This window comes from Pituophis catenifer, unplaced genomic scaffold (genome assembly GCF_029215685.1).
Source record: "Pituophis catenifer annectens isolate HBS135680 unplaced genomic scaffold, rPitCat1.0.hap2 SCAF_7, whole genome shotgun sequence".
Classification (NCBI taxonomy): Eukaryota; Metazoa; Chordata; class Lepidosauria; order Squamata; family Colubridae; genus Pituophis; species Pituophis catenifer.
Genome location: NW_027256887.1, coordinates 22203847 through 22218493, shown reverse-complemented (window position 1 = coordinate 22218493; position 14647 = coordinate 22203847). Strand labels below are relative to the sequence as shown.

Here is a 14647-nt window from a genome sequence, read left to right as displayed (position 1 = left end):
CAAAGTACAGAAGATAATGTATTCAGGCAATGTATGGATGGGGGTGGAAGCAAAGATGCTGACAGAAAAAATCCAAGAGAGCCAGTTTGGTATAGTGTTAAGGAACCAGGCAAGAAACTGGGAACTTGTGAGTTCTAGTCTCCTGCCTTTGCCATGAAAGCCAACCGGGTGCCCTTGGATCAGTCGCTCTCTCTCTCTCTCAACCCAACCTACCTCACAGGGTTGTTGCTGTGGGGAAAATAGGAGGAGGAAGTTGTGTTTCATATGTTCGCTGCCTTGAGCTATTTGTAAAAATAATAATGGTTGGATAAAATATATGAAAAAAATAAATATATTGGGTGGGGTTGTATACATTTGGCTGGTTTGGCTCTATTTCCTTTCCTTTTCTTCCGTCATGTCTTAATTTCTTTGCATTACTCTGTCTTGTTTCTTTGCCTTGCTTCTGCATAATGTTACTTGCTCCCTTAAAGAATAAAATGATGGGACTAAATGTTTTTATATCGCAAGGATATTTTTTCCCTTAACATTTAACACAGCACAGCACTTGAGCAAAATGGTTTGGTTGAGAGCAGCATATGTGGAACTGATTGGGTTAGATTGTGGGGGTGATACCGAAATATAACTTTATCATATTTTATTTATCTTTATATTAAATTACTGTGTTTTATTCCAATTTCATTTTAAACTGTATTTTATTCCAATTTCATTTTAAATTGTATTTTATCCAATTCCATTTTAAACTGTTTTTATCAGATTTTAGTAATAATTTGTGTCTGGAACTCTGCACTTTGATATGGCCCAAGGGTTAATCAGTAAAGTAAACTAACTATAAAAGTTAAAATAATTTTCTATTTCCTAGCAGGTCCATTCTACATTCTGGTTACAGATGTCATTTATGTGGAGTTCTGCTTTGGCCCTGAAGTCTGCTCAGCTTCCTGTGTTTCGACGAATGCCTTTCATAGCTGCCTGGAACGCACCGACAGATCATTGCTCCATCCGATATAATATCACAATCAGCTTAAGAATGTTCCACGTGATTGGAAGTCCATTTGCCAAAGCAAGAGGACAGAATGTGACCATATTTTATGTCAACAGGCTGGGATATTATCCCTGGTACACATCACAAGAAATCCCAATCAACGGTGGCCTCCCTCAGAATTTCAGCTTGCAAACGCATCTGGAGAAAGCTAATCAAGATATTAACTACTATATTCCTGATAAGGATTTCACTGGGTTGGCAGTCATAGACTGGGAACACTGGAGACCCCAGTGGGAGCGTAACTGGAACACCAAAAATATTTACAAGAGACAGTCGAGGAAACTAATTTCCAAACTGCAAGAGAACATTTCTGCAAATGCTATCGAACGTTTAGCTAAATTTTCTTTCGAAAAATGTGCTAAGGCTTTCATGAAAGAAACAATTGAACTGGGGATTAAAAGCAGGCCCAAGGGCCTCTGGGGATATTACTTATATCCTGACTGCCACAATTACAATTTCCATGAGCAGAACTATACTGGCTCATGTCCAGAAAATGAACTCATGAGGAATAATGAACTGTTGTGGTTGTGGAATAGCAGTGCAGCATTATATCCCTCCATTGGCATTAAGAAATCCCTCGGAAGCAGTGAAAACACATTACGCTTTTCACAGTTTAGAGTGAAAGAATCCATGAGGATTTCCTTTATGACCTCACATGATTATTCTCTCCCAGTATTTGTATACACTCGACTAGACTATAAAGATCAGCCTTTGTTATTTCTTTCTATGGTAAGCTCTCTGGAGATCATCAATTTTGTGGCTTCTGTAGAACAAACACACCATTGCTGTGGACCAGTGGAACTCTTAAATCGGGAAGAGCTAATTCACATTTAACATCAATCAAGAACACCCAAGGGCATTTGGTTGGCCACAATGGGAAAATAATACTGGATTAAATAAGACCTTGCTTTGATCCAGCAAGTTTCTTTTTAGGTTCTTAAAAATACAGGACAAATACTCTCTCTCCTTCACCATCTTCCATTTCCCTGCTAACTAACCACATCCCTATCATTACATTCCTATAATTCCTTCTCCTTCTTATACCTTCAGAGACAATTACCCAACATCCTGCTGTCAGTGAGATCCTTCCCTTTCCTAATACAACTCCTAGATTTGATTAATGGCCATTGTCTCTAGTTGGAGTGGAAAATCTGTGAATTAAGTTGCAAAGAGTCATTGGCTTGTGGTGGAGGTGCAAGTTAAATAAATACATGTTTATTCATGGCATTGAATCTATTTGAATGTCAAGTAAGAGAAGCATAATGTCAAAGTATCTGGAATGTTGCAACTATTATAATCATCACTAGCTCTCAATTCATTTTTCTTCTAAGCCAACATTTCTTCATAGTAAAAAAAAGTTCCTTGGCATATCGAATTGCAACCTTAGACATTTTGGGGGAAATCATTGGAAACGATTTATTTGAACACATCTCAATATTACATCATACCTTTGTGTGCAGACATCTTATGTCTGAAGAATTATTTACTTTTTTCCTTTTAATTGACTGTTCTCACTCCACTTGCCTAATCCAGGATTTGTTTATTTGTTTATATAATTTATGCTTACATTTGAATATTTATTTAAACATTTATAAATCTCAGGTTTGGTGTTCTATATTTGAAGTCAACCCAGCATGAAATGAATATATTATATGCACAAAACAAACCTAATCATATAGTTAAAGACCTTAGGGCTTCATCTGCACAAGGCATAAAGTCTGGGAAATTTCATCTCTCCCTGTCCCTGTCCCTGTCCCTGTCCCTGTCCCTGTCCCTGTCCCTCTCCCTCTCCCTCTCCCTCTCCCTCTCCCTCTCCCTCCTTCCCTCCCTCTTTCCCTCCCATGTGTGTGTGTATTAGTATCTCCAGTTGGTTAGTGTATGGTTCACTGTATTGTTACATTTTGTTCTGAGCTTTTTTTCTCTCTAATAACAGTTTCTTGCAGCCAAATACACAAAATGCAACCTTAGAAGACAGAAATAGGACTGTTGAAAAAATAATATCTGATCTCATGTTTTGAACAGCAAGATTTTTCTAGATTCATGACAAAAAATATTTATGCAGCATCTATCTTATCTTCAAATTGGCATGGTGAAATTGAAATAACAAAATATCCTTACTACAGATATAAAACTGATTGAAGATGAACCACATTAAAACATGAATATTTGCAGCAATTAGTTACAAATTCTTCTGAAAGCTTGGCTACTCCGAATAGGGTACCTCATAATGATGCTGTTAACGTGCCCAGTGATGATATACAATAATTGACTGATAATATTTTCTTCTGTTCCTGTGTAGCAAGATCTTGTTAACACAATTGGTGAGAGTGCTGCCTTGGGAGCTGCAGGAATTGTTATTTGGGGAGACATGAATTTAACATCATCAGAGGTAAATTAAAGTTGTCGTTTTAAAATCTTTTAAGTTGCCTAAAAGTCTTCCTTTTGACCCGGCATTCTTTAATATAGTACGCTCACTTTTTATCCATTCATTTTTTCTTATGCAAGATCAGATTATGAGTAGGAGGAACATTTGGCAAAAACCTATAACTTTCTTTCAAAGCTTTGGAAAGTAAGGTTACATAGGTTTTATATCAGGGGTGAAATCTAAATTTTTTTGCTACCGGTTCTGTGGGCGTGACTTAATTAGTGGGCGGGGCTTGGTGGTAAGGTGACTGGGTGGGCGTGGCCAAGTCAATGTCACTTCTTTGCCCTTTTTAACTTACAAAACACAACACAACACAACTGGCTCACCCACAATGTAAAAGCGGCCCCGCAACAAGCAGGAACCTCACACAGCCACAAAAAGCCCAAAAAACCAACTTTCACACTTTACACACACAAAATTCCACATACAGCTTTGTGAGATTTTGTGTTTGTGTAGTTAGAGTGAAACACTACAGAAACACACTAAATCTCAGAAAGCTGCACAAATATTATTTTATTTTATTTTATTTTTATTTTTATATAAAAGCAGCTAAATTTAAAGCTTCCTAAACTTTAAATGGCTAGGTCTAAAAAAAGAACAACTTTAAAAAAACCCAATTAACTATTTTTTTTAAAACTCCCAAAGGGAAAAAAACTTACCCAATAGAACAGGGGTCTCCAACCTTGGCAACTTTAAGACTTGTGGACTTCAACTCCCAGAATTCCTCAGCCAGCTTTGCTGGGAGTTGAAGTCCACAAGTCTAGGCAGGAAGGCAGGCAGGCAGAAAGAGCTGCTCACCGATGAGCTTGATTGCAGGCAGGGAGATTCAGTTGCTTGCTGATGCATGGATTGTGATCGTCATGCGATCAGCAGCTAAGGTAAGCAAGCTGGAGGCTGGGAGGGGGGGGGGGAGAGAAAAAAAGAAACTTTTTTTCTTTTACATGGCTCTGGTGATCCAAGCTGAGTTGCCTGATTAGAAGGCAACTCAGTTGGGATGTCAGAGCTTAGCTGGTCAGAGCCATTTAAAAGGAAAAAAAGGCTCTGATGATTGCAGGGCTCAGCTGGGCATGGGGGGTGGGGGGTGGGGAGAGGGATTTTTGCTACCAGTTCTCTGAACTGCCCGCCGCCATCGCTACCTACTTGCCCGAGCCGTTCCAAACCGAGAACATTTCACCCCTGTTTTATATATATAAAACTTCTTATATATATATAAGAAGACAGATATATATATATATATATATATATATATATATATATATATATATATATATATATATATATATATATATATATATATTCTTCTTCTGGCAGCCAGCAGGCCCTATGCTGCCCAGAAATAGATCTATATAAGTCTCTCACTAGGCAGCATAGGGCAGCATAGGGCCTGCTGGCTGCAGAAGAAGAAAAAAGCCCAGAATCGAGTGGATGTGACTCCACTGAGCTAGGGCTGTAGAAAGAAAAATCTTGGTTACATAGGAGAAACCTGGCTTAAAGAAAAACACACATAAAACCTACGAAAGAAAAAAGTAAGAATATATATATATATATATGACATAGACATGGCATTGGACAGCCTTCCCATGATTTACATATTTCTTCTTTCTTGCAGTCCAATTGCACAAAGGTGAAGGAATTCATTGCTTCTAAATTAAGTCCCTACATCACCAATGTAACCAAAGCTGCGGAGGTGTGCAGCCAGCATCTGTGTCGGAATAATGGAAGGTGCATACGAAGAAATTGGAAAGCTTTGGATTATCTTCATTTAAATCCTCAGAATTTTCAAATCAAAGCTTCAAAGAATGGAGTTACTGTGACAGGGGTAGCATCTTCAACTGACCTTCAAACAATGGCAGAGAAATTCACTTGTCATTGTTATCAAGGATTTGAAGGAGCTGATTGTAGGAAAATCAAGACTTTCGGCTGGCAACCAGGGTACTCTGTCAGTTTAATCTCATCCAGAATAATAATTATGATAAACTTGGTTTCCTTCAACTTTTTAATTGTTGAGATTTCTTTTTGACAATGGCAAAGTAGTAATTTCCCATAAGATCTGTTGCTCCAGAAGAGCAACAGAAGTGTAAAGACAGTTATCCTATGAATTCTTATTTCCATGCATAAGGTTTTAGACACACATAAAATCATAGTTTAACACACCTTGATTCAGTGATCTTGGCCTGCAACAGGCAAATTTCTGCATTGGTTTATGTCGCTTGTATAATGATGTCACTAAATCATTTGCATCATACTTGACATAGTGATGCAAATAACATCGCTATGCTAATGATATAATCTCTGCAATTACATACTTTACTATTTAATGGATGTTGCCTAGAATAACACATCCCCCTCTCCACCCCTTTCAATCCATTAAAATGAGATGTCATTCTATAGGAGAAAACGTGAAACTAATGCATGCAGTATTTTGCTTCTGCGAGCTAGAGTTTTGGTGCTTTCCTACCAATGCAAACATGTAAAAATTGGCAGGTGCATTTTGTACAACCTGGTTTTATTCCAATGTCACAGCTGTCAAAAGGAGCAGCAGTGAAGTCTCAAGCACCTTTCACACAATCATCAGCTTTGCTCTACTCTTACTCTAAGCGAGGGGTGTCAAATTCGCGGCCCGCAGGCCAGATGCGTCATGTGCTGGCCCCACCCCTGCCTGGTTTAGTGAAGGGGAAAAAAAACGCTCCAAACTTGATTGCAGAAAATATGACTTCAGCAACAGAGTGGTCAATGCCTGGAATGCACTACCTGACTCTGGTTTCATCCCAAACCCCCAAAATTTTAACCTTAGACTGTCTACTGTTGACCTCACCCCATTCCTAAGAGGTCTGTAAGGGGTGTGCACAAGTGCACCAGTGTGCCTACTGTCCCTGTCCTACTGTCCCCATTTATTCATATCCTTATCCTGTATTCATAATCATATTTATACTTATATCTGTTATCTTACGTGTTTGATAAAATAATAAATTAAATAAAATAAATTAAAAATGTCATGTGACACCACTGTGACGATGCAAGTTTGACACCCCTGCTTTTAGCATTACTTTTGCAATACCCAATTAGTGTCATCATCATCCCCTCTTTAATCTGACCAACAATTCTTCCAGCTGGCAAGAAGACAATGTTTAAAAAGGCAGGTTTTTTTTACTGGGGAGAGAAGCACTTTAAAAAGGCCCTAAAATTCACCTGCAATGAAGTAGTATATTGCTTATTCAGATACATGCTTACCTACAAAACATTGTGGGTGGCCAAGTATCATTTATAGCAGTGGTGGGTTTCAAATTTTTTTACTCCGGTTCTGTGGGTGTGGCTTGGTGGGCGTGGCATGGCTTGGTGGACATGGCTTGGTGGGCGTGGCAGGGGAAGGATACTATAAAATCTCCATTCTGGCCCCACTCCAGGGGAAGGTTACTGCAAAATCCCCATTTCCTCCCGATCAGCTGGGACTTGGGAGGCAGAGAATAGATGGAGGTAGAGCCAGTCAGAATTTTTACTATCGGTTCTCTGAACTACTCAAAATTTCCATTACTGGTTCTCCAGAACTGGTCAGAACCTGCTGAAAGCCACCTCTGATTTATAGGAAGCAGTGTCAAAATACAAGGTAATCCCCTTGGTGTGATAAACAGGCATACTACAGGACCCTGGTGCTTTATAAAAATAGAATGAGAAAGGAAGACTTCATTGGCCATTTCCAAATAAATTGACTGTTCTCTGAATTATGAAACCAATCCTTCCTTTTTTTTTTCATTTCATTTTAATTTGATCTCCAGACACCTACACAGATGAGGCAAATAAAAGGAGAGCAAATAATTCAGTGTTAATTCCAGATGAGGCATTTATTTTGAGTCAAGCGTGCCTAAAGTAAATAGCAGAATAGAGATATGGATCATCTCAATTGCCAATGCCTTTTTAACCATCAGCCTGGACTTCTCCAATCCCATTCTCAGTGCAAACATTTGAGCTGGTTTTCAGCTAAGCTTAGACTTACACAGAAGCTCTGCTAATGTTCCCATCACTTGTAGGTTTCTAGGCTTCTAGAATTTAGAAGAAGCTTCTAAGAATCTAAGACATATAAGAAGTAAGGTGCAATTATTAGAAAGGGAGGTGGTAGCAATATGGGGGGGTTAGATATGGTTATTTGTTTCTTTTGTGGTTGGTTGCACAGTCAGCCAGATGTTTAGACCTATTAAGTCCTTCCCAAGGACCTGGGATAGGCAGATGTTATTGTTTCAGAGTGTTACAGTTATTGAATGATGGATTAATGATGTCTTAAGTTTAAAGAGCAAAATGGATGCCTTAAACCTTGCAGATACACACTCCTGGTTTAAAGCATGAACCCTCTATGCACCTCTGAGACTCATGATCACTTTAATTAATGGATTAATTAACTAAAGCTTAATTGTGACAGGCAATTATTATACTCTTGTATTATGAATTAACATTATTATTTGATGGGAATGAAATGGATTAGTGCGAGTAAGGAAATTATAATAAACCTTGGTTCAATTGACTGGAGGAGGCAATTAGTAATTAGTAAAAGAGCATTATCGTGCTACAGGACACATAAACCAAGCATTTTTCTTTATTTATTTACCAGGAAGTAGGAAAGCTTTTCTGTAAGAAATTAGATCAACCCTCCCAAATGAGGAAAGTGAAACAGTTGTTTTAGTACCCATGTGGATCTAATGATATATAGGTCTGTTCTGCAGTTGGCGGCATTACTTTACTCTATTTTATCAGGAGGATAAAACACAAAATGATAAGTCTTTTCCTGCTAAATAACACTCATTAGCATAACAAGCATGAAATATAAGCAGTTACTTTTACAGGTCTAGGTTAATGTATGAAGAAGACATAACTGCAAAAAAGAAAAAGCTATCATGTACATTATAAATAATAGTACAAAACCAAGACAAGTACCAAAGGGGGGTGGGGGACAGAAAGAGACTGAACACCGTGGTAGAACAGAACCTGAGGTGTTACGTGAACTATTAGCAGTCCAATTGGACGGACCTCCTGCCTTTTGCTGAGATCACATACAATAATGCTGTTCACAATAGCATGGGATGAACTCCATAGGGGGGCAAACCCATTATGAGGTGCAGCAAAGTTCGTGCTCTGGATCATTGATGGTAGCAGGAGCTGTTTCACCACTATTCAGTGCTTGGCTGGATTTTTGCAGCTCAGATTCTTTGGCTCAGGGCAAAGCTGGTTGGGGAATTCTGGGAGTTGAAGTCTTCCAGGCTTAAAGTTGCCATGGTTAGAGACCCCTGCTCTAGAACATGGAGAATAGATAACAGAAAACAAACCTTTCATAGCCTTGTAGAGTTTTGTACAGATTTTCACAACCTAGATTTGGTAAAACAAACAAACAAAAAAGATCATCTTTCTTTCAGCTGGACACGTGTACTTTAAATCATTTATAGAAAAAATTGAGAGTAAGAATGGTGATTTCTCATCTACTTAATTAAATTAATTAAACCTTGCCAATTAAGACTGAAACAGATACCATATCTAAGTTGTACTCAGCTGGAGGAATAAAACTGATATATAAAACTATTTTACAATCAACCACTAGGCGGTAGCAAAGAGATGCATATAAGGAATTTGAAGAACAACTTTTTAATTTAGATTTGTTCCAACTGTCTTGAAAAGGCATGGCGATGATGATTTTGTAGATTCCTAGCCACTGTATTTATTAGTATATTTACAAATAACTTTGCACCGAGAATATTTCAGACTAAAAGAATAAAAATTACAATATAAAATCTCAGTACAAAATCAATAAGTAAAATCAACAAGTTAAAATGAGCTCAAAAGATCGTCAGTTAATCTAGGAAAACGAATACAAGGTGAAAATATGAGTAGAGTTATTGAGATTTCAACTTCAAAACTCACTTGATTCAGGATATCTCTGGTGAAGTAAAATACAACAAACAATTAACCTTTTTTCTTTTTCATGTGGAGAAATTAAAAAAGGGCTTTGGTGTTAAAAGACGCCAACATTGAGAACTTTTCATAATGAGGTACTATGTCAAGGCTGATAAATAAAAAAAATAAAATAAAGGTAAGAATATCTAATTCAGCAGACACTGCTAGGCAATTTGATGGCAGTGTTTTGCTTATAAATTATTTCACCTTCTCTATTTCATGCTACAAATCCTGGAAGCTTTCATGGCCCCTAAACCTGGATTTTCTATACAATGTTGTTATTTATTTTCAACTCAAATATCCAGGGGGTTCCCAGAGTGGTCTGCATGGCCAAAACTGTATTCTCTGTATTCTTACTTTCACCACAGTGTCTCTCTTACAGACAATAAATATCTCTCTGTGGGCAGGAACGGTGTGCAGGAAATGTTGTGTAATATTAATGGTTAATAGCTCATCTGGAGGTGATGAATACTCTGAATATCTGAAGGGGGCTACTCAGTTTGAAAGACTATGATCCAGCCAGCTTCTTTTGAAGAGTATTGGCTTGCACTCAGGATATCTCTGGTGATTTTCAAACACGTCTTTTCTCTCTAAAGAAAAGTGACAAAGATCACTTTTACTTTTTACTGCCAGCATGCAGCGTGGCAGGGATTATATGGAGATGAGAGGGGAAAAAAGCATAACTAAAAGAGAAAGAATGACTGGTTTCAATGACATACTCCTGCTCTGGCTCCATCTGGCTTGTAAACATGAGCAGAAGGATGTTGCTCACTCTTCATTTAAAGCATCCTAGTTCTCCAACTTGTCTCCCCAAGAGATTTTAGTTGGCACAGTTTCAATTGGCAATTCAGCTACTCTTTATATTGAATAGCTTTTTGAGGGAGCCAATTTTAAACTAGGAAGTCTGGTCATTTCATTGTCCCTTGATAATTCCAGTAAGATGCCTACTTTGCGATTTGTTTTTCAGTTTGGGCTATCATGTCTTATATTTTACTGAATTTTATTGCATATTACCCATACAGTTTTGTTTTGGCGCCACACAGACATTAACTATAGTAATAAAGTAGTATTTATAGAAGCAAACTAACATAATCATTCAGCAACAAAAATGCTTCATTGAATTATGATATTCTTGGGATGTTACAGAGATTTTCCTGTGACACCAGGTCACCGTTGATTTAACATTTTAATTGTTGAAGGAAAAATATTCCTGGTTCTTCTAAATACATTTCATTTTCTGAATGGGTAGAACTATAGAAGTATGTCCTTTTCTGAGATTTTTGTACACTAGGGGAGAAAAGGATACTACAGCAATAAATAAATACAAATGTACAATAATTTGAAAAAAGGAAAAAAACAGAAATTGCATCTTTTCTGGATGTTTGCAGATGTGTAATCTATATAGAAATTAAAGTCAGTCTCTGTATTAGATATTATGTAAAATGAAACTTTCTTGCTGGGTATAATGCTCTATTAAGCTATGCGTTCTATTCAGACTCAAAATTCCATCTGGTTTTAAAATTTCCTTCTTTACCGAAGATAGTAATTGTCTGTCTGTCTGTCTGTCTGCTATCTATCTATCTATCTATATCTCTAAAACGAATCCTGCTCTGGTGTCCAGTCTCACACAGTTCAAACAGGACCTTAGCCTCCAAAGATAATTTTGGGTAATATAAATGGCAGGAAAAGAAAACAATGAAAAACTTTTTTAAATTATCTCAATTAATTTGTCTTAGCAATTTGAGCCAATTTGTACAAGACTTATTTGTCCCTACCCAGCCCAGCTTTTGATTTAATTTTAGGGTCTTTTCATTATTTTTCTCATCCATTCCACTTCACCATATACTGTAAATAATGAAATATGCATTCTTTCTCTGTCTCCCCCAATGGGGAGATTGAGAATATGTTGATGCATAGACTCACTCAAAATGCAAATGACCATCTCAGATACATTATGTGCATATGGATACCTTATGCAAAGATTTAGCTTTCTTGAGAAGTCTGTAGTACTGGGAAAGGGGAAGGAAAAAGTAGATGACCAGCAGCAACCAAATGGAATCAACCACAGTATTAATAAGTGCTGTATTGGAAGATCTGGAAAGCCCTGTTGGAGACAGATCATCCTAAAGACCATCTGTCTATATCAGGGGTCCCCAACCTTTCGGACCTCAGGGACTACTAAATTCATAATTTTAAATCCCGTGGACCACTAAATAAATAATAACTTTATTGTCATTGTACGTGTATACACAGTATACCCATACAACAAAATTCACTTAACACCCAAAGACCAGGTCCCCCTCTGCCCCGCACAAAAAGACCTCAAAGGGGGAGACTCTCTGCAGTAACACAGATGTTCATTGCATGTATCTGTCCCAGGGACCATAGTTTGAGGACCTCTGATTTAGTGCAATCCAAAAAAGGCAAATAATTTTTCTGAGGACCACCAAAATTTCCTCGCGGACCACCAGTGGTCCACGGACTACCAGTTGGTGATCTCTGGTCTATATGGTCATCAAGAGTCAACACCAACTCGATTACACATAATCAGTCAAAGGGGTAAAACAATATAATGGAACTATTCACATGGCAAATAAATATTTTAAATGTTTGAGATAGATAAACAGATGAGAGATATATAGATATTATTTATTATTACAGTCATTGACCAACTAAATAATAATTTAATGTTACAAACATTATAAAGCCCCATTTTCCAAGACTACTATAATTTAAAATTATTCTGGAATCCAAAACTTTCTGGCGTTATTCACATGGCCACCAAGCCTGATAAAAGTTGTTTCTTGCTATTGTTGATCTTCCAGAAATATTTTTTGTGTCCAGAAACTTGATCCATTTCATAGAGTGCTTTGTAATTATTCCAGGGTTTTATACCAACCAGTTCCCTTACGTCTACAATATTTTTCCCCGAACAGCCTCACACTAGGGATTTTTTTAAATCAACCACAAATTATCTCTTTGAAAAGAACTTATTACATTGTCTAACCCTGTTTTGCAGTAAACACTGTACTTATTGAACTTGCTGTAAATTTTGTTATGTACTATTTTAATGCTGCTCTACAACCAGAATTAAATAAATATACATATTTATTCTGAATATTATTCTGTATTGTAACTCTTACTTGCAGCTTACTTTTTTACTCCTTTAGAAAACTCCAGACACTATTTTATCTTCCTATCTTCCTTTGTTTTTATTTATTATAGGATATAGGTATTACATTAAAACTAATATTTTAAAATCATTCTTTCAAAAGTCTTATATGTTATATAATAATTGTAAAGTTTAGTGTTGTTATTTTTTTTATAAGAACAATGTTATTATGTACTTTTATCATAATACCATAGTTCCTTGTTATGTACAGGTCAGTGATGGAAATAAACATCTCAGAGTCCCCTCAAACAGAATAAATTAGGAATGGGAGAATAAGGGATTTTTCTTTAGGAATGAAAAATCAGGCTAGCCTAGATACTCTACTAGAAATAATTATAGGCATCCTATATGGTTGACAAGGTTGATCAACTCCTATAGGTAACAAAGGTAAATCAAATCCATAAGCTTCTTCTCTGTTTTGTGACAAGAGCCATAATGAGCACCAGTAATGGAAGATCGGAGCGCAGCCGGAATATACAGGTCATCCTTGATCTTAAGTGAGCCTGGAATTATGGCTGTAAGTTGTGGTAGTTATTTAGCGATCACAATGTGACGGCATCCAATTTTATTTATTTTTGTGTCAGTCAGCAAACATTGCTGTTGTTAAGTGAATGCAAATCCATTGACCGCAATGGGCATTTTTTGCCAGAATCTGGAGGTAGAATCTGGCCAGTTTCAGAGGGAAAAAAAAAATCACAAATTGCAATCATGTAATTGTGGGACTCTGCAAACATCCATAAATGAAGACCAAATGTGAATTTGAATCTAGGTTGTAAATAACCTCCCATTTTAATTATGAATGGTTACTAAGTAACTGGTTGTAAGTTGAGGACTACCAATATATCGATACAGATATAGATACAAATACAGATACAGATGATAAGATACAGATAGAGACATACATGTAGATATACTGTACATATACATATTTGCATACATTAGCAGCACAGTTGAGCTTTAATACAAGGAGGCTGAAGATAAGGGCTGACTCTTTTTTTTTTAAATTGATGTGAGGATTATAATTGGCTGCAAAGAGAGACAAAATGTAAATAATAAATACCATAGAGAGGTTGCTGGTATCTTGTTGAGTGTCCCTTCTCATAGTTCCTTGTTAACAACTCTTCCTTCTTTCCAAAATTGTCTTTCCCTCACATAATCACCTCAGATTTTTGTCACAAATCTATCCTTCTTCTTCAGACACAAAGGGAACTAGACTCAACAGTGTGACTGTGCCATTATTTCTATGTGTGCCCAACAGATACTTGGAAGGATGAGAATAATCCTATAATTCAAGATTCTTGTTGCAAAAGAAAAACATCCTTTAAATTTTGAAAGCTACCACAGTTATTCCATGAACATAGACTGAAGTTTCTCATCGGTTGTGGGATTTATATTAATGTTCATAGGAATAATGTGCTCTTACATTCTTTTTGAAAGTACCAGAACCAGACATATTCACTATCTTCAGACAGGTATATTATCTGTGTTTCTCCTTGATTTTAAAGCTGAAAAATTTAAATCTTTTGTTTTATTTTGAATCTACTTCACACTAATGGCAAGTATATCAGCTGTTATGCTGATAGAGAAGCAAAACTGGAATCCAGGTGATCTTCATTTTCTCTCATTGAAAGTCCTTTTGTAAATCAAAATTGTACCAAAAGTTACTGTGTGGTAAGTATTGGGTGACACCCAATAATTTTTACAAATAAATAAATAATCCCATACAAGGTATTACCTATATGTTTACAATACTCAAATTTTATGGGTTTCAAATCCATAAACATGCTTTCAAATCCATAAACATGGCAATTCTCTTTTCATAAAGGCATTGTGGCAATTTTGTAAGCTGAAGTTTGTGATATAATTGAAAAATACTAGACTCTGTTTTATTTGTAAGGAAAGATGTATGACATAACGCCCAATGAATCTTTTATACCTTTAAACTCATCACTCATATTTTTATTCATGTGCTTAAAAAGGCACTATACTTTCACTTTCCATCATAGATGTAACATTTATTCACTCTTTTATTCAGCTGTCCAAAACTCTTCCAAACGTTTATTGGTTATTTCATGAC

General features: G+C 36.7%; 1 protein-coding gene across 1 annotated transcript; it reads left to right on the top strand.

The window, feature by feature from the left end:
- Positions 1-886: 886 nt before the first annotated feature.
- On the top strand, positions 887-5484 carry LOC139319288 (hyaluronidase-4-like). Its single transcript, XM_070947077.1, has 3 exons — positions 887-1768; positions 3339-3428; positions 5074-5484. Exons 1-3 carry the CDS (start codon positions 887-889, stop codon positions 5482-5484), a joined length of 1383 nt encoding a protein of 460 aa, XP_070803178.1.
- Positions 5485-14647: the final 9163 nt, after the last annotated feature.

Coding starts and splice junctions, on each gene's coding strand:
- LOC139319288 (XM_070947077.1), top strand. CDS start 887: ATGTCATTTATGTGGAGTTCTGCTTTGGCCCTGAAGTCTGCTCAGCTT. Junction 1,769..3,338: donor CTTTGTTATTTCTTTCTATG/GTAAGCTCTCTG, acceptor GTTCCTGTGTAG/CAAGATCTTGTTAACACAAT. Junction 3,429..5,073: donor TGAATTTAACATCATCAGAG/GTAAATTAAAGT, acceptor TCTTTCTTGCAG/TCCAATTGCACAAAGGTGAA.